At 37.9% G+C, this 18306-nt stretch overlaps 2 protein-coding genes across 2 annotated transcripts in view; both read left to right on the top strand.

Moving 5' to 3' along the window:
- LOC113099994 (integrin alpha-3-like) overlaps positions 1-3192 on the top strand; it is a 38576-nt gene extending 35384 nt beyond the window's left edge. Inside the window, exons 25-26 of the mRNA XM_026264857.1 lie at positions 294-432; positions 1160-3192. Of these exons, the coding sequence (XP_026120642.1) occupies positions 294-404 (111 nt within the window). The 3' untranslated portion in view covers positions 405-432; positions 1160-3192. The remainder of the gene's footprint in view (positions 1-293; positions 433-1159) is intronic.
- Positions 3193-3393: 201 nt separating this feature from the next.
- LOC113099993 (carbonic anhydrase-related protein 10-like) lies at positions 3394-17971 on the top strand (the record flags this gene model as incomplete). The annotated part of the gene is made up of 4 exons (XM_026264855.1): positions 3394-3812; positions 5936-6010; positions 14849-14991; positions 17787-17971. Coding segments are annotated over exons 1-4 (461 nt in total), but the record flags the coding sequence as incomplete, so codon positions are not given.
- Positions 17972-18306: the final 335 nt, after the last annotated feature.

Raw genomic sequence — 18306 nt, forward strand, 5'->3', positions numbered from 1 at the left:
TATATAAGCCATTTTATTGTGGAAGTATGTGTATTTTTTGTTGAATAGAATATAGTATTTAAGCATAAATGATGTGTAATTCATTCTTTTCACTTCCCAAATCAATTTTTTTTGCAGTCAAATGACATATATTTTTTATGTTGAATGTTTTATGGTGTCGATAGATGCTGCACATGGATATATTTTATATCAAAATTCACTTGTACCAAAAGCAGGTGATTCAAGACTAGATCAATTCCTCCAGCCATGCCTTGCGTTTTGTTTGATCGCTCCTATCTGAATCCTGTTCCCAGTGCGGTTTCTTCAAGAGGGCAAACACCAGAGAGCTTTATGAGGCCAAGGCCCAGAAAGCAGAGTTGAAAACACAGCCATCTGAAAATGACCGCCTTACAGAGGAGGACTGAGATTTGCTGTGACACAAATAGCGAATCCGTAGGTGCCACCTCCAACAGCTCTCTAGCTAAAACACTCGGCTTAATTAACAATAATATATTCCATGCAAGCTCCGCTAATACTGTCTTTCCTCTTCCCTTTTGAGACACAACGCTTGCCTCGTCTGCTTTCAAACTCTCATCATTGCTCTCAAAAACACTAGAGGTTGTTGTTTTTTTCCTGAAACAAATTGATATGTGAGACTCTTTGTTATGTCCTCAGGCTTGTGATGCTGTTATCTTTGAGATAGAATGATGTTTTAAAAAATCAACTGTATATTGCTTTACTTCTGAATGTCTTTTCTTGCTTTGACAAGACTAATAACTTCCTTCTGTGTTACCATGTTCTTTTCTTTTTGGTAGTTTGGGGCTTGCTTTCAACTGAGGCAACAAACTCCTTCTGATCACATCTTTTCTTACAGAGATAACAAGCTTTCTTTTCACCCCCTCACAATCTGCAGCTGAACTTATAATGCATTTTTACACGCTTGCTCTATTTTTTAATAATTTGCTCTCTTCATAATTTCACTTGAGTTTAAAGAATGCTTTCTCTCAGTATTTAATGTTCATCTTGTAATCTCATAAAATGACTTCATTTGAAGCTCTCGGATTTCTCAAAGCTTCTTTGAACACATGCTGCTTACCGTGTCACTATAATAATCCTGCTAAAATAATGTGGCAGGATGCTTGCTCACAATACGCTTCTTAATTCTTATGTTTTCTCACAGAGTGGCTTTTTTAAGCGGGCTGCCCACTTTCAAACTATGCCAACATACCAAGGCATGAGGATTTACAAGAAGGAACAGTACCAGGTAAACCAGGGCTTTTTAATAGTGGACACCACAAAAAATAAGAAACACTGGATCACAAGCTGGACTGAAAAGACACAGTACTACTGATGAAAGCACTCTTACATTGTCTCTTTTAAACAGTGGAATGGACTTTACCCAAACAATACCTGATTTGATTTGAACAACTTCTGGGTATCAGATATAATTGAAAATGTTCATTCAAAACTCTCAAACATGAACTGATTGTCCTGAAGACTATGTGTGAGATTACATACTGTATTGGTGTTTATTTTGGTTACAGTTTTTCAAAAGAATACATGTATTATGTATGCTGACGGGCTCAATGATAAGGATTTTCCCTGCTGGCTCAGTAGTTCAGATTTGTGTTTGGCCTGCCAACATTTTAACTGTCACCCACCACAAAGGAAAGGATCCATTTTTATATTCATGCTCTTAAAAAGGAAGGTTCTTCGTTGGCATCTATGGTTCCATGAAGAACCTTTAACATCCACGGAATCCTTCCAGTGCACAAATGATTCTTTATAGTGGAAGAATGTTATTTTAAAAGTTCTTCACTCTAAGAAATTTTTTTTTTTTTTAAGAGGGTTCTACTGAAAATTTCTCTGGGGAATCCAAATAGTTCTTATATGGAATCACAGCAAAACCCGCTATAGTAACCTTTCTTTTTAAGAGAATAGCAATGAGTTTTTACTGTATATTTGCTATAAATATTTTTTCATTAAATGTTACATTTTATTTTTTTATTGAGTAAAATTATTTGATTATGATTGCAAGAAAACAACATGCAACAAGCTGGAAGTGATTCAGCTAAAATGTAATGTAATTCATTTCTGCTGAAAAACAATGGCTTACACGTACAATTTCCTAGCAATTTCTGAGTGAAATTGTTTGTTTTGTCAAAGTACAAAGAAATGGCAAGTAATGAATTAAATTAAACATGACATTTTAAAGTAAAAAAAAGTCATAAATAGTATTTTTAAGGTGTACTCCAGTAATCTTTTACATTAATTTTTTTATAACTTCGAAAAATTATTTTTATAGTGTAGCCTACAGTGCAAAACATATTGGCATGTAGTTTTCAACACATTTTGATTCTGTCAAGTCATTTTATTTTCAGATTTAACAAAAATGTATATTCGTTGACCAAACAAGATGAATACAGCCAAACGCTTAAGTGTGAAATTCATAATAATGGATGTACAAAACTAATGATTTGTGAATTTGAAATCAGTATAAAATTGTCATCCACTTTTCTAGTGGGTCATCCTTGTTGTTTAGGTCTGTGTTGTTTGGTTTTCGTTCTTTCGCTTTTGTCTATGTGAGGACTTGTATGTTATGTGCCCTGTAACTGAAAATAGCACTGTATTTTCTCTTCGACTTTCTAATAATGGTCAAATCTGTTGGCCAGTCATGAGTCACTATCCCTCTCATTCGGTTCTTGCTTTATATATTTTTATCTTGCATCAGGTCACGTTCATGTGTAAAAAAGACTCAACATATGAATGTGAATCATTCAGTGCAGGACAGCAAACAGACACAAATACTCCTCGCCTATGCAATTGGGACAGTGCCTAATTTCAAATTCAGCCTCCTTTAGTGAGGTGGACATATATGTGTGTTACATGCCCTGATTTTGTTCATTTTACAGTCAAGTTTTAGATCTTGTTGGGGATTATGTCAGTTTTAAATGTAACTATGAAATTTGTCATGATTTTGTGGGTATGTTTATACTCCAGTGATTTATATTTGTATTTAAAATGTTTTTATAAGTGGATGTTGTTTACATGTCTAACATAAACATTCATTTGGTGCAAATAAGTCCTGTGCTCAAGTGTTAACAGACTTGTCAATTAACGCAGCTTAATGTAAAGGCTGTGTGCATTAATTAGCTCTCAACTCTGCGTTAGGTATTAGGCTAAATAAATAAATAAAGTGATGGCTTAATAAAAGACGATGGTTGCGTGTTTTGTCCTAAATGCGCGCTCCTGTTACTAATTTTGTAAGTAATGAACAGGAATGTGATCATTTCTAATCCTGTTAAGCCTCAGACCAGCGGGAAAGTAATTGCATTAGAGTTTTTAATAGATTTCAAAACAAACCGCATTCTCAAGCGAGCGTCACGGGAGCGCGAGCCCCGCCTGCAGGGGGATTAGCACGCGCCAAACCTCGGCTCCGCGCGCTCCGTCAGGTAACGCCGTCCACGACTAACCTAATCGCACAAACAAGGATAAATAAAAGCCGCCGCTTTGGTCTAATCTAGTTTTCGCGATACCAGCCGAGAGGTCTGCGTCTGGAGATGCAAGTTTCTACGCTCTGAACTGGCAGGTGGTGGTGTTTGGTGTGGTACATTTCTGAGTGAATCTGCGCGGTGGGTCGCGTCTTTTGGAGAAGACGATGTTCTTCATATTTGAGAGTGACGGGAGCGCGCGAGTCGGCGTAGCTCGCGGGGAATGACGCTTCAGACTTTGACCAAGTGTTATCAAGTTAATTACCTGATGGACTAAATGAAGAATGCCGCACGTTTGGGACTTCATTCTGATTCTCAACATTAATGTCATCATTGTAGAAGGTAAACTGTGTGTTCACATATGAAAACTCTCTCTCAGGACGCTTAAGATGTTTAACTGTTGACAGCTCTGTGGTTAATATAGCGGCATCTTCATTATGCTGGCATAATGCAGAAACATCCAAAGCTAAACAGATAGACTAATTAATCTTGTTCTCATAAAATTTACTGTCTGAAGCCATTGTTCACCGACTGACTAGTTGTATCTGGTTAATGCAGGCTTTTGCTGTTATCATGGTCTCCCAGTCTAACCAAAGTGGTCTTCTGTTCGTCTAGCTGGTCTGAAAAGTACTCAAACCAGTCAGTTTGACCAGGCTGAGACTAGATAGGACCAACCAGCTAGTTTGGGCTGGGTTTAGCTCCCATGCAGCAGAGTGGTCATCTCAAAAATGAAAAGATTTTAAATGTAACTGCAGGGATTTGGAGAGAGGGGGGCAAAAGATCACCATAAGTTTCATTTCCTGCATGTGTTTTTTTTTTTTTTTTTTTGTATTCTTTGCTAAAAAAAAAAAAAAAAAAAAAAAAAAAACACCAAAAGAATAACCAGGGATTGGAAAAATATTATCTTAAACCAGATTGCAAATCTTTAGCATTGTTTGAGATGGTTTTACAGATTGGCCAAGCTGGTCTTCAGGTGGTCCACAGGATCTACTTGTCTATTCAGTAAAAAAAAGTGTCCAAATGCTTTAAAATCAGCAAACAGGTCTGAAACCGGGATATCGGCAAACCATCAGCTATCAACTAGTTCTCAATTCTTTTCATCTTTGGTGTTTCTCTTCTCAGATAATCGTTCTCCGATGAGTGCAAACATCTTAAAGTGATATTAAACATCACAAGAAAATGCATTTCATTGCTTAGAAATATAAAAGGGGGAAAAAAGGCAAAGAAAAAAATACTAGACGAGAATATAAAAAAAAAAAATCAATGTAAAGATGTTGTCAGTGAGTCGTAAGCCTCAGAGTAAAGCTCATCTAGAGTCTGTGAGTTTCTTCTGTTCTTCTGCACTATTGAGTTACCCAGTTTGTTTTGGCAGTCCAGAGTTTGACATCATCCTTTCTCCAGGGGATGGGCATCTGTGAAACACAAACACAAGTTAGATCTTCAAAGAGCTGGATCTGTGCATGAAGGGTTTCTACAGAAAAGCTGGTAATATGTCTGAAAGGAAGTTGACGTGTGATCTGAGGTCAAGCTAGTACAAAGGGGACGACGGCTGTGAGGAGGAGAGAGCGAGAGAAAAAAGATGCTACCTGCTTAAAAGCATGAGGTTTATTTTCCTCATTCCAGCCAATAATATCAAAGTGATCCATGCATGTCAGAAACGTGTGGTGTAAAATAACATACAAGCCCTTTTAGGTTCAACTCTGTATTGCACTGGGAGCCACACACAACAGACAGGATACACTGGTATAGCGGGGCTCCATTCAAGTGTCAGCATTTCACAAATCTCCCAGCGTATGAATCTCAGCACCTGCACTTACAGCAAATCCACGGCCTTCGGTGCTTAGATACAGCAGACTGTAGCCTCAGAAATAGCGGCTTCCTACGATTCACATAAGTGAAAGTGCACAAGCTCCTCATATCTCAGATACAGATGCCGATATGTTCAAGACGGGCACATCAAAGCGACCTGGCTTGAGAGCAGAGCCGTGGTGGTGTATTAAAGAGCAGCCCTGAGTGCTTGACTTGGCAGTGGATATGATGCAAGCCGCAGTTTGAAGCCAGAGGGAGAGAGGTGAGGGGAATAGTGATGTGAGATAACCGAGTGAATTCAGAATGCTGGAGTCTGCTGCCTCTGTGACCTACTTTCCTGCCGTCAAGGCCCAGAGCAGAGCATCCAGGATGCATCTGTCGTCATCACACAAATGTGCTTTATTTGCTTGCAATTAAGCGGTGCTAGGCAAATATTGACTTTATAAATTTGCATGCTGTTTTTTTTTTTTTTTTGTCAAATCCATCAAGTTTTGCCTCAAAAAAGACTTTTTAACTGTGCCTTGAAGCAGACAACTTCATCGTCTCATTTGACAGCAGAAACATCTCTCGGCGGGGAGCTGGGGTCTATTACAGGTGTGACTGTATTTTCAAAGAGCAGTGGGTGAATGATGTGTGGATCTCTTCTTTTCCCGCAGCACAGCCAGTGTCATCAAAGCTGCACGATGGTTGGTGGGCATACAAAGATGTTGTCCAGGGGAGCTTTATACCAGGTAAGCCTTTCAAAAAAGCAAAGAAAACCATGTGAGAGTATGCAGAATGTGTCTTGTCAAGAGTCATGCTGCTAAGACTCGCAAGATATGCGCCGGGTGATGCTTTATTCGCAGAAGCTTTGTGTGCTTGACATATAGCACATGAAGCTCCAGGGTGCCAATGAATATCTTATTCAGCTTGATTCACACGTTTAATGTATGTATGCGGTGTGAAGGAGATGATTTAACACAAATCAGGGTGAAAAGTTATTTAACGGTACTTTGCACATGCATCATAATTTATAGCTTAAATGGGGAGTTTATAGTGCTAACATTTCAACACTAGATTAGTTAGCCTGATATGTTTAAGGTCGCTAAATGATGCAAGCAAGATTATTTTAAAGGTAACTTTAAGGTTGAAATTTTCTGTGCCGATAGCATCACCAAAATAAAATGGTTTGCAGAAGTAATGATTTTTAATCAATTTTCCCAGACAGACTGTTACTTTTTTCAGCAAGTGACAGTAAAAAAAATTATGTTAAAAAGGGTCCATTGCAAAAATGTTGTTCTTTTGAATTTTATTATTATCTAAAATTCATCACAGTCTCCACAATATATTAAGCAGCACAACTGTTTTCAACATTGATAATATTAAGAAATGTTTCTTGAGCAGCAAATCAGCAAATTATAATGATTTCTGAAGGTTCATGTGACACTGAATACTGGAGGAATGATGCTGGAAAGTCAGCTTTGCATAACAACAACAAAAAAATTGTAAAATATTAAAATAAAGCAGTTATTTTAAATCATCAGAATTGTTCACAATATTACTGTTTTTAATGTATTTTTTATATTTAATAAATACACCTTTTGTATGGAGCCAAAAGAGTCTCAATAAAGATAAATGCACACACTACATTCAACATATGCACACACAGGATTCATTCATGCACACACATGATTCATAAATACACACAGGATACACAAATGCGCACAAAATTTACAAATACACACACAAAATTTTAAAAGCGCAGAAGATTCATAAATGCATACAGAATTCAGGAATGCACACAAAATTCAGAAATACACACACAATTCAGAAATGCAAACAACATTTACAAATGCACTGAAGATTCACAAATGCACAGGACAAGATTCAGAAATGTATTTCTGATGCACACACACATTTATCTTGATTTACAAACTGCTTGCGGTCTGTGATCTTCACTGCATTTGTGTGTGAATTTTGAGACTCCCCTGACTTGGCTTGACACACAAATGCTTTTTTTTTTTAAACCGGCAATGATCAGCAACCAATCAGATATATCCCTTGTTTTAGCCAACCAGGTGGGGGATTGTTTACTTATAAGCCAATCACATAAACCCTGTTCACGCAGCTTGATATGCCTGTGGTGTGGCATATTATAGCCTACTTATCTATGAAATTGTATGAAAATACAGATGTTTAGATTACAATTCAGGTTTATTTTTTATTATTTTTTACAAAATATAAATAAAAAAATGTCTCAATACATATAGCCCAGTGACTGCAGAAAAAAAGTTAACCATGGATTCCTAAATTTGCAATAGGCAATTATTTCATTTTATTGAAATATTTTAATGAAAGTAAAAGAAAAAAAAAGAAATTACACCTTTTTGAATATTTAAATATATCTAAATATTCTTTTGGATGCAATATAGAAGTCACTTTAATTATAATATTCAGTCCCTACATGAAGAGAGAGTCAGTGGTCTGCTGTAAGAGGAAAGTGACTCTCTGGCTGCGCAAAGTGAGTCGCCGGCTGCGTGAGGAAAGTGAGTCGTTCGCTGAGGAAACTGAGTTGATCGCTGCGTGAGGAAAGTGAATCATTCGCTGAGGAAAGTGAGTCGTTCGCTGAGGAAACTGAGTTGATCGCTGCGTGAGGAAAGTGAATCATTCGCTCAACTTTGCTGCGTGAGGAAAGTGAATCGTTTATTGAGGAAAGTGAGTCGCTCGCTGCGTGAGGAAAGTGATTCGTTCGCTGCGTGACTCGTGAGGAAAGTGAATCGTTCAATGAGGAAAGTGAGTCTTTCGCTGCACAAAGTGGGTGTCCGGCTGCGCAAAGTGAGTCTGCGGCTGCGTGAGGTAAGTGATTCATTCGCTGAGGAAAGTGAGTCGTTCGCTGCATGAGGAAAGTGATTTGTTCGCTGAGGAAAGCGAGTGTTCGCTGATTGGCTTATAAGTAAACTATCCCCCACGTGGGGTGCATTCTTGTGATTGGCTAACACAAGGGAGATATCTGATTGGTTGCAGATCATTCCCTGTTTAAAAAAAGGCATTTGTGTGTCAGAGCCAAGTCAGGGGAGTCTCAAAATTCACACACAAATGCAATGAAGTTCACAGACCGCAAGCAGTTTGTAAATCAAGATATATGTGTGTGTGCATCAGAAATACATTTCTGAATCTTGTCCTGTGCATTTGTGAATCTTCAGTGCATTTGTAAATGTTGTTTGCATTTCTGAATTGTGTGTGTATTTCTGAAATTTGTGTGCATTTCTCAATTTTGTAAGCATTTGTGAATCTTCTGTGCTTTTAAAATTTTTTGTGTGCATTTTTGAATTTTGTGCGCATTTGTGTATCCTGTGTGTGTATTTATGAATCATGTGTGTGCATGAATGAATCCTATGTGTGCATATGTGAATGTAGTGTGTGCATTTATCTTTATTGAGACTCTTTTGGCTCCATACTTTTGTGAGCATAGGAGACTTGGTACAAAAAAAATAAAAAAATCTTTCTTACCCCAAACTTTTGAATGATAGTATATATGTCATGGCTGATTTTCTGATGTCAAATATGTAGAATTATGCAGAATAGCTTTAAAACTGTAGTCATAATCGAATTACCCGAAATATTAAATAACTGAACATGCAAGGGCAGAACACTGTGATTGGTGGATGAATGAATTCTCCCCATATCTTCTTCTGCGGGTGCAGATCCCACGTGGGCCTGGTTATAGCTTAATCTATTTTTACAGCTGGTGGTCTCAACTGATTAATGCTTACTATTGCAGATGATGTTCTGAGACACTTTATACATTTTATTCGAAGTACTTCATTATGTAGTCAGTCAGAGTAATATATGTAGGCAGCAAAGGAGCCCTTTGAACACTGACAAGGACTGTAATGGTAATTTCCTTTTAGTATGCTTAAAAGCTTTTAATAAAGTAGATATCTATAGGGCACAGAACCATACAACTCCTACTTATTTATGAGGAAGGGTCTTTATATTCCCAAAAAGTAATGCTTGATCTACTTACTGTACAAGGACGTGTAGTGCAGCATCAATCTGAGTTGTAGGGGATATCAAGTAAGCCCTATAGCAACTCATAAATATATGTATTGCCACATAAATTTACCTCTTTATTAAGTGTTCTGCAAGGGAGAAAAACTCTCTGGCTTTAAATTGTGTAAATGTCCTTGAGGACTTAAAAAGGACTGTGAAAGAAAGAAGATGAGAAAGCATTCAAATACCGAGCGTCACCCCTTTCCAAGAGCGTGTCCGGGTTCATTTCAAGGCATTCCTCACAAGAAAAATACTCTTTTGCTTGTCCAAATGTTTGAGAACACTGAAGGCTAAGGTTTAGTAGTAATCCTTTAAATTCATGTGTTTCCAAAAGTGCTTGTGATGTGTTCACTTGTCAGAGAATATGTCAGTTACGGTTAAATCTGATCTCTACTGTAAAATATGAGACATTGCACAGATGAAGTGTGGAGTTTCTTGCAGCACCAAATGAAACAAAAAAACTGGATGTTTGTTTTTCCGAATGTGTTTTTGTGACCCCCTTCCCCGTCTGCCATTGGTCGGTAAAACGATTAGCCCACCGCTCAAACTAACATCATTGGTTTAATCGCTGTTGCCTCTGTGTTCTTGTGGTTGGACACTTTTCAATTTGGGAATTCAGCTTGACAAATTAGCTTCCTTATAGCTGGCTCTGCATATTAAACTGCAATAGGAGGAAGTATTTTAACATTTGAAAAAAAATTACGCACATCAGCTTTAACTGTAAGTGCTTTTACGATTGATTTCATCATACTTACAACAGGAAAAAATGTAATTCTCAGTCACTTTGGTCATGCCAGTCACACAGATCAGCTTTCATATCGTATAAGGTCTAAGAGACTAATTTAAAGGGGGGGGGGATGGGTGAAATGCTCGTTTTCACTCAATTTCCTGTTAATCTTGAGTACCTATAGAGTAGTACTGCATCCTTATATCTCCAAAAAGTCTTTAGTTTTATTATATTCATAAGAGAAAGATAGTCTGTACCGATTTTTTTCCCGGAAAAAACATGACCGACTGGAGGCGTGACTGTGGGTGGAGCTAAAGAATCACGAGCGCCAGTAGGCTTTTGCGTTGAGAGCGTTTGGAAGCTGTGACATTACCATGAGGGAAAAAAAAACATCATCAAAACAAAACCATGGCTAACAGTCAGATTCAGCGTATATTTATGATCCAGAATCAGATCCCGAGGCTGAAAACTGAACGGAGAGCAGCCAAGCAGCAACGACTCCTCCGAGCGGGCTTGAACCCGGGTCTCTGGCATGGGAGGGGACGCACTAACATGGAGGCAGAGATATTTGAAGCAGTTTTACTCACCGCATGCGGTTCCAACACACGATCGTGACCCTTTTTCGTTGGGATTGCATCATCCTTAAGAAATAAACTATGTGCAAATCCGTCGTCAAACTGGGCCTTGTTTGTAAAAAACCAAGCACCAACTCCCGTTGATGCTCTGTAAAAATAAACTCCATTCCTTAATGCTGTTTTTTTTTTTTTTTTGGGTAATCTGTGCAGGGTTGTCTTGCCCTGGCAACCAAAAACACTCTTCTTTTGTGACATTTCGTGACGCTCTGATCAGTGAATCTCTGTGCTCTGCTATACGGGAGCACGCGCTCTTCCGGCAGAAGTGCCCTTATAAGGAAATTCCGCTCCATCTAACGTCACACAGAGCCATACTCGAAAAAAATACTCCTACAAACGTACAACTTAATTTTTTTTTAACTTTGTCCATGTTTAGCATGGGAATCCAACTCTTTAACAGTGTAAAAAACTCAGTATGCATGAAATAGCATTTCACCCCCCCCCCCTTAAGTTTAGGAGGAAGAACCTGTTTTCATTTTATAAATTTGTCTTCTCATCAGTTGACTGTGACGCTCCAAAAAGTCTCATGATTGACATGCATTGGCTATTTTCAGTCATGAACTTCAATTCACTCCAGTGAGAGACAAACCTTTCTTTAATGTGTGCATATTCATGAATGAATACTTCAGTCTTGTTTTTGGCATGCGCTCATTATATGCTTACATAGCTGTGGCAGGAAGTTTCTACATTGTTAATTGCGAGAGAACATCTCTTCTGTTCTCCTGAGGATCTCACTGAAGCTGCTACATGACATGTTCTGCTTTTGAAATTCATGTTAATAACTCATCTCGCGCTTGCACTAAAAACAACACGTTATATTTCGAAAACAAAATCAGAGACAGTCTTTGGGGTCAGCAAGTTTGGGTCTGCATGGATGGATTGAATTAATCAAAAGTTGCAGTAAAAATGTTCTATTCATCAAAGAATCCAAAAAAGATAAATGGTGACCCGAAAGTGTGGAGAGATTTTCTTGCTTTTAACATTTAAAAATAAGCCATTATTAAGTGCTGGTCTGACGTTTCAGGTGATTGCATTTATGCGCTACTATTAGTGAAACTGAAGAAGCAATTCTCCATTATACTGTGATTAAATATTTGTTGGCTATCTCCCATCAGCAACTTGTGCATGAACAACAAACAAAACAGTTCCTCTCTCTTCATCTGGAAAACTGCACTGTTGAATAATTTCTCAGATGCAGAAATGTGTAAAGTCAAGAGAAAGTGTAAGATGTAAATATTTGTAGCATTAAAATGAATGTACTGCTTCCAAATGTCAGACTTTATGCAACTTTGAGCATGATGTAACAGCAGCGCTCGCCTCGAATTGTACTGTGCTGTTTGGTTGATGATGTATTTGTCCCCTGTCATACCTAAAAAGCACTTCGAGAGAGTTCTCATTAATGTATTGAACCCAAAGCCAAATCTGGCACAGATCCTGAGGATGAGGGTGGGTGCCATCTGTCTACCACTCATCAATTGCTACAGAAAAATCACTATATTACTCTGGATAGGACAGACTGGAAGCAGCAGAGCTCAAAATGCTCTGCGGACCTTAACAATGGATTCAGAATGAGTTTAGCTAAAAATACAAACAGACTCAGCGGGACCACAAACAGAAACTCAGGCTGTTGTTGTTGTGTTTTATTTTCGGATGCATGGCTTGTTATTTTGTTGTTGTTGTTTTGTCTGTCTTGTTTGCATTCTGATGGTACAGTGAATGGCTTTTATTTCTTTCCTATGCGTTCTCCAAATGTCCAGTCTGGGCTGGGAGTATGTAAGTTTGGTGAACTGCTGCAAAAATCACTAAAAGGGCATTTTGCTTTGCAGTAGCAACACATTGTGTACAGCTATCCACTGAAATTACCACAGTGACATATTTTCAATAGTGAATTGCACTCACTTAATTGTAGGGGACTCCAAAATTGAAAATATTCATAAAACTGTATAAATGTAATCCTTTCCATTCAAAGTGAATGCACATTTTAAGTACATCGCAATGTTGCATGTTAACTTGTGTGTGTGTGTTGTAATTTTAATATTGGTCAATCTTTTCATGTTTTAATAATCATAATCTTTATGTATCAGCTTATAAAAATATGCTTCCATATTTAGCCTGTACCTGGAATGTATCTGCAGTGTATGGAAGTTACAAGAAAAATAAAATCAAAATGAAATCTTGAGGAAGTGTCCCACAACAAAAGGAAAAGAGCAATAATCGATTAGCAATATAGCAAACTAAATTTACCTTTAGTTTGCTATATCGTATCTAATTAAAATTGGTTATGATATATAATTAGTTGTTATATTATTAGCAATTGTTATTTTTACAGTATTTTACACAGAAATGACAGAAAGAGTTTGCTATACCAAAGTTGTCTATGGAGAGAACATTATACTGGAAGCACACTGAGATTTTAGCAGAAATACATAGACAGTTGGCGTCCATTATCAGCTTATCAAATCACCCAGGATTTTAATATCGGTGCATCAGAGAGGATGGAAATCATTTGAATAAAAAAAGAAATAGACATAAATGTTTTTGGTGCAAAAAATCCCCTGAAATATATGAGTATGTTCATATTTAAGTTTTTTGTATTTCTTCTATCTAAGATTATAAACTATTGTCTGACAACTTTGTGACTTTAGGATTTTGATATCTTGCGTTTTAAATTATAGGCTGAGCTAAGCCTACTTCCAAATAAGCACAAACGTCTTACTCGTTCCTCCCTTCAGCTTTATGAGGAGTTGCATATTCTGTCTCTCCTTGACATTTAAGAAAGCACCGAGAGAGACATTTGAGAAGTGAAAAAATAACAACAGACTCGACATAATGAGCTCAGTAGCTGTTAGGATGCCTGACAGAAGCAGGATTACACCTTAGTTAGATCACTTTGGAAACAATCATTTATTTAGGTCACTGTACAAAGAGATGCTGAAAATAAATACAAATACAGCGTAGATAGCTTTCATGCATTCGACAGAGGAGAGCTTGTGTTATTCCACAGCTTACTCGTACAGCATAATCTTTGTCTCTAATGTGTTTTTACTCTTTCTAATTTAATACGGCAACACATCACGTAGCCCAGTCCAGTTCACTCCCACAGAGCTGGACATGATGAGAGGAAAATCAGGCCAGGGGATCACTTGTTCATGCTGGATAAATCTGCTTATAATCTCAGCCTATGGGGACTAAAGGTGATACTGTCTTTACATTGAAGCATCCGAGCTCTCGGTGATCTAATGAGGATGACGAGGCCAGTGTGGAGGTCAGGGTCACCGCACCATCTGCTCTTGCACTCCTGTCACTCACTCCACCCAGGCTAGATTGTTCCCCCAAAAACCTGTCATCATTTACTCACCTTCATGTTACTTCAAACCTTTATGACTGATTGTTCTGTGGAGGATATTTTGGGAATTGTCTTTTGTTTGCTTGTTTTTCAAACAATTGAATCGAATGGTCTCCAATGGTCTGTCTGTCTTCCAACATTCTACGAAACATTTAGCGTCGCACAAAATAAAGAAAGTTATACACGTTTGAAATAACACAAGGGTGAGTAATTGATGACCAAAATCTAATTTTTAGCTGAACTTTCTCTTTAAGCCACAGGCGTTGGTCTCTTCCCTTAATCCGTCATGTTGATTTTAAATATGATAAATTAATTTTAAGGTTCAATGCACTAATAAAAAGTCATTCCATTCGGCAATAAAGTTGTTTACTGTTCTAGGACTGTGAAACATCTCCGAGAATAAATTAATCATATAAGGTCAAGTATGTCCTTTGGCTGTGTGGCTAATGTGACTAATTCCATCTGTTTCTCTTTTTTTCTCGAGTTTGTTTTTGCGAAGCAAATCGCATTCACATGCAGTTCTTTCATTTGGATGCACGATAATGACCTCGTTTTCAAAAGAGAACCGGCGCTGCGCCTGGTAATTAAGTGTTGAAACTGATTGCTAGTCAAAAGGTTGTCTCAAAGGATATCAACCACTAGATCCAAACTCAAAAATAACATCACATAATAGATTGGGTTTGCAGAGGAAATTTGGGATGAGCAATTTGAGATAATCCCAAACATATCCCTCTCAAAACAGATCATGACCCATTACAAAACGGAAAATGCAACAGTCTACAGCTGAAAATTATTGCTCTGAACTCCACTTTTTGTGTTTATAATTTGCTAGTGCCATCTTTCTGGGGACTAGTTAACACTGCCTGGAACCTGTGTGCGATTGGGAAGAGACAGTCGCCGGTCAACATCGAAACCAGTCGAATGATTTTTGACCCCTTCCTCAATCCGCTTCGGCTCAATGCAGGGCAACGTAAGGTAAAGTACTGGAAATGCTAAAGCTCTTTTCTTAAAAATATCACAGAATATGATTGACTGTTGCATCATAATCCTTTCCATAATATCTGTTTTAGGTCATAAAATAGCTATTTTTCACATGAATCGAACTGGTGGAAGATGGACCGTCACACATTATTCACTTCAGACCGATGTCCCATGATTCACTAGGATTTTGACAAGATCCGGCCACAAATCGTAACCCTAGTTTAATGGTCCATTTGTCAAATCTAATCACATTCTGTATTTACTTCTGTGGCTGTTGTGCACACAGCTCGTTTTGTGGTTTGTTCCTGAGTCTTAATTCATTTCGGTGACTATCTTATACACACCTATCGGCCAATGAAGCGGCTCCTCAATTATTTTTTGCCAAGCACAACAGTGAAGCTTTCCAAATGAAGCCTTTGAAGATGGCTAATGCACCACGACTGTCAGTTTGTCATAACAGTGCTGTAATGAGATCGCTAATTCTCTCTGGTGTGCACAACTGCTCGCCATTTGCTTTCAGAGTAAGGGCACCTGCAGTCAGTCAGTCAGCAGATTAGTGTGACTAAACTCATTTACCAGACACAAATCCAGTGTTTGATTATCGATGTTCGGGGGACATCAGATATCACTCTGACCTCCTGAAGGGATTCGAGTGGTTATTGTCATACAGATCTTGAGGGCTTTATTCCACAGAGCGGGAGGGAAAGGAAGGAGTTAATTCCTCATTTAACATCCTGTTTTATGATTAATGCTGCTGTGCATCTGCTGGGGGAGATTAGGCAGGCTCACCATCTGTGCTGACAGGGCTGTCAGTGAAGAATTCTCCAGTGGAGCTCCAAGAGGTTGTGGTTATGGATGATATACCGTAGTTCATCTTCGCTTAATAATACATTGGTACACTAGACTTAGTCAGGAGCCTGAAATAAAAGTGTACTGCTGTTTTTCCTCTGGAGGTTTTTCTGCTCTTATTTTCGGAGACCCAATTACATTTATGTATGCATTTGCTCCTTTGAGCTTGTTATGACTGTGCTCTCTTATGTGGGCAGTTGCATGTTATTCCTAGAGACAATTCCATTGGAGACCTAAATGTTCTCCATGAATTCAAGTCCGTTTGATTGGTTGGAGGCATTGCTTACTTGGAGGGCTGTTAAATAATGGAATTCATGCATTGAAACTCAAGGCTGTAATGGAAAAGTTTATGGTCTTTTTTTTTTTTTTTTGATGGACTGTCTAGCGTTCATTTATTCACTCTTAAGTTTCTGAATTGAAGTATCGGATTTACTCGTTCTTGCTCATATCGGTGTTCAATAAAATAAATGTTCAAATTAGAAAAATCCTTTCCAACTGCAATAAAGAGAGTTTAAGTTAAAGTGTTAAAAATTACTGACAAACTAAAAATATAGAATAACTAAAACTATTAAAATGACAAAAACACACAATACAAATATAAATGCAAAAATGAAAAAAAAAAACTGATAATATAAAAAGCCCATTTAAAATATTTTTATGTATTTTATACATATTTATCAAACTTGAAATAAGTAATACAAAAATAACACTGGTGAGATATAAAGTTGTTGTTATAAGAGAGATAAAGTTGCAATTAAAAATGTAAAAAATTAAGTCACTCTTTGCAAAATAAAAATGTGCCTTTAAGGGGTATAACAACTTGTCACTTCACCACACCTTTCTACTTTCTTTACCCCTAAATGGTGCATAATAATACTGTTAAGAGTACATATTACTACTTTAAGGCACCAAATATATTACAAACGCATCCCTTTGAGGGTACTGTCCACTAACAAGTGGTTGTACCCATAAAGGTACAGGTTTTGCACATTTTAATTTTTCTGACAGTGTATGTGATATAAATAACAAGTCATGCGAAAGAAGGTTGACTTCAGTTTCCATTCTCTGATTTGGAAATAAGCTTTCATAGTCTTGAGTTTTGGTGGACACTTGTGATTAATGCTGTTAAAAATGAGTGTCACCCCTTGTACTGAAGTTCAGCTTAAGTTGCCATTGTATTCTGAATTATTTCAGGGCTACAGTTCAAGTGATCGTAATAACCTCTTGCTAAGAATTTATCCTGATGAGACTTCAAGCTAAATGTATTGCCTCATTCTCATGTTCCTGAGGGATCAGACGTTCTTAAACTGTCTCCAGATCACAAAAATGAGCCAACTATATTTCAACTCATTTGAAATCTGCCATTAGAATACACTCTTGAACACGCTCTCACAGCTGTGTTTACAAAGATGTTCTGATCACTGGGGTGCCTTTACAAGACACATTTTGGGCCTCAATTAGAAATCCTAAGCAGATATGTTACCACAAAGTAAACACAAAGCATTCCAGCTGTTGTTTTCCATTTATAGGTATTCGTTTTTTCAGTTGGATTGCATTTCTTCTAATAATCCTACCTCAGCAGTTTGCACCTGACAACCAGGTTTACCTGAAAAAAACCTCAGTCCATCAGTATCAAACAGTCGGTTTATTATATTCGAGCCTGTTTTTCCCAGTAATTTCCTGCTAAGAGGCCATAACGTCTAACAGTGCGTATAATGCCTTTTAGCCTATCCAGGTAAAACTGCTTCACCTTTGTCCTCCCAAATGTACTCGCTGTAAAATGGAATCACTTAATACGGTTTTATCAGGAAAGGTCAGAAATGAGGTGTAAGTAAATTTGGTGTAAGGTTTACTTTTGAAAACCTTTTTCTTTCTCGTAAAACATACTCCAATAATCAGTTTTATTTACAGCTTGTTTACATTGTAGGTTTGTTTTTCAGGTCAGTGGAACGATGTATAACACGGGCCGACATGTGTCCCTGCGCCCAGACAAGTCGCACCTGGTGAACATCTCTGGCGGGCCGCTGAGCTACAGCTACAGGCTGGAGGAGATCCGGCTTCACTTTGGCGCCGAGGACAGTCGGGGCTCCGAGCACCTGCTCAACGGCCAGGCCTTCCTGGAGAGGTGAGGCAAAGTGAAATGCATCACTTCTGTGGGATTCAATTAAACCTGTCCTCCTTCAAAGGTCTGGATGGGGCGACAAACCTTGAAGTGCTGGCACTGAAGTTAATGAAATAGGCAAAATTCTGCATCAGTTTTGCACCAGAAAAAAATATCTACTTCCCTGAGACCATTTTCTTCGACAACATGAAATATGAAAAAAAAAGAGTTAGACAAAGACCACAATGAAATCTTATTTGAGGAGATCAGAGAGAAATATTCCAAAGCAAGTCAACTGTTGCAAATTTCACTGGAGTGATAAATTCACTATTTCCACAAAACGTGTGCATTGTACGGTG

The sequence above is a fragment of the Carassius auratus genome, unplaced genomic scaffold, assembly GCF_003368295.1.
Source record: "Carassius auratus strain Wakin unplaced genomic scaffold, ASM336829v1 scaf_tig00217098, whole genome shotgun sequence".
NCBI lineage: Eukaryota > Metazoa > Chordata > Actinopteri > Cypriniformes > Cyprinidae > Carassius > Carassius auratus.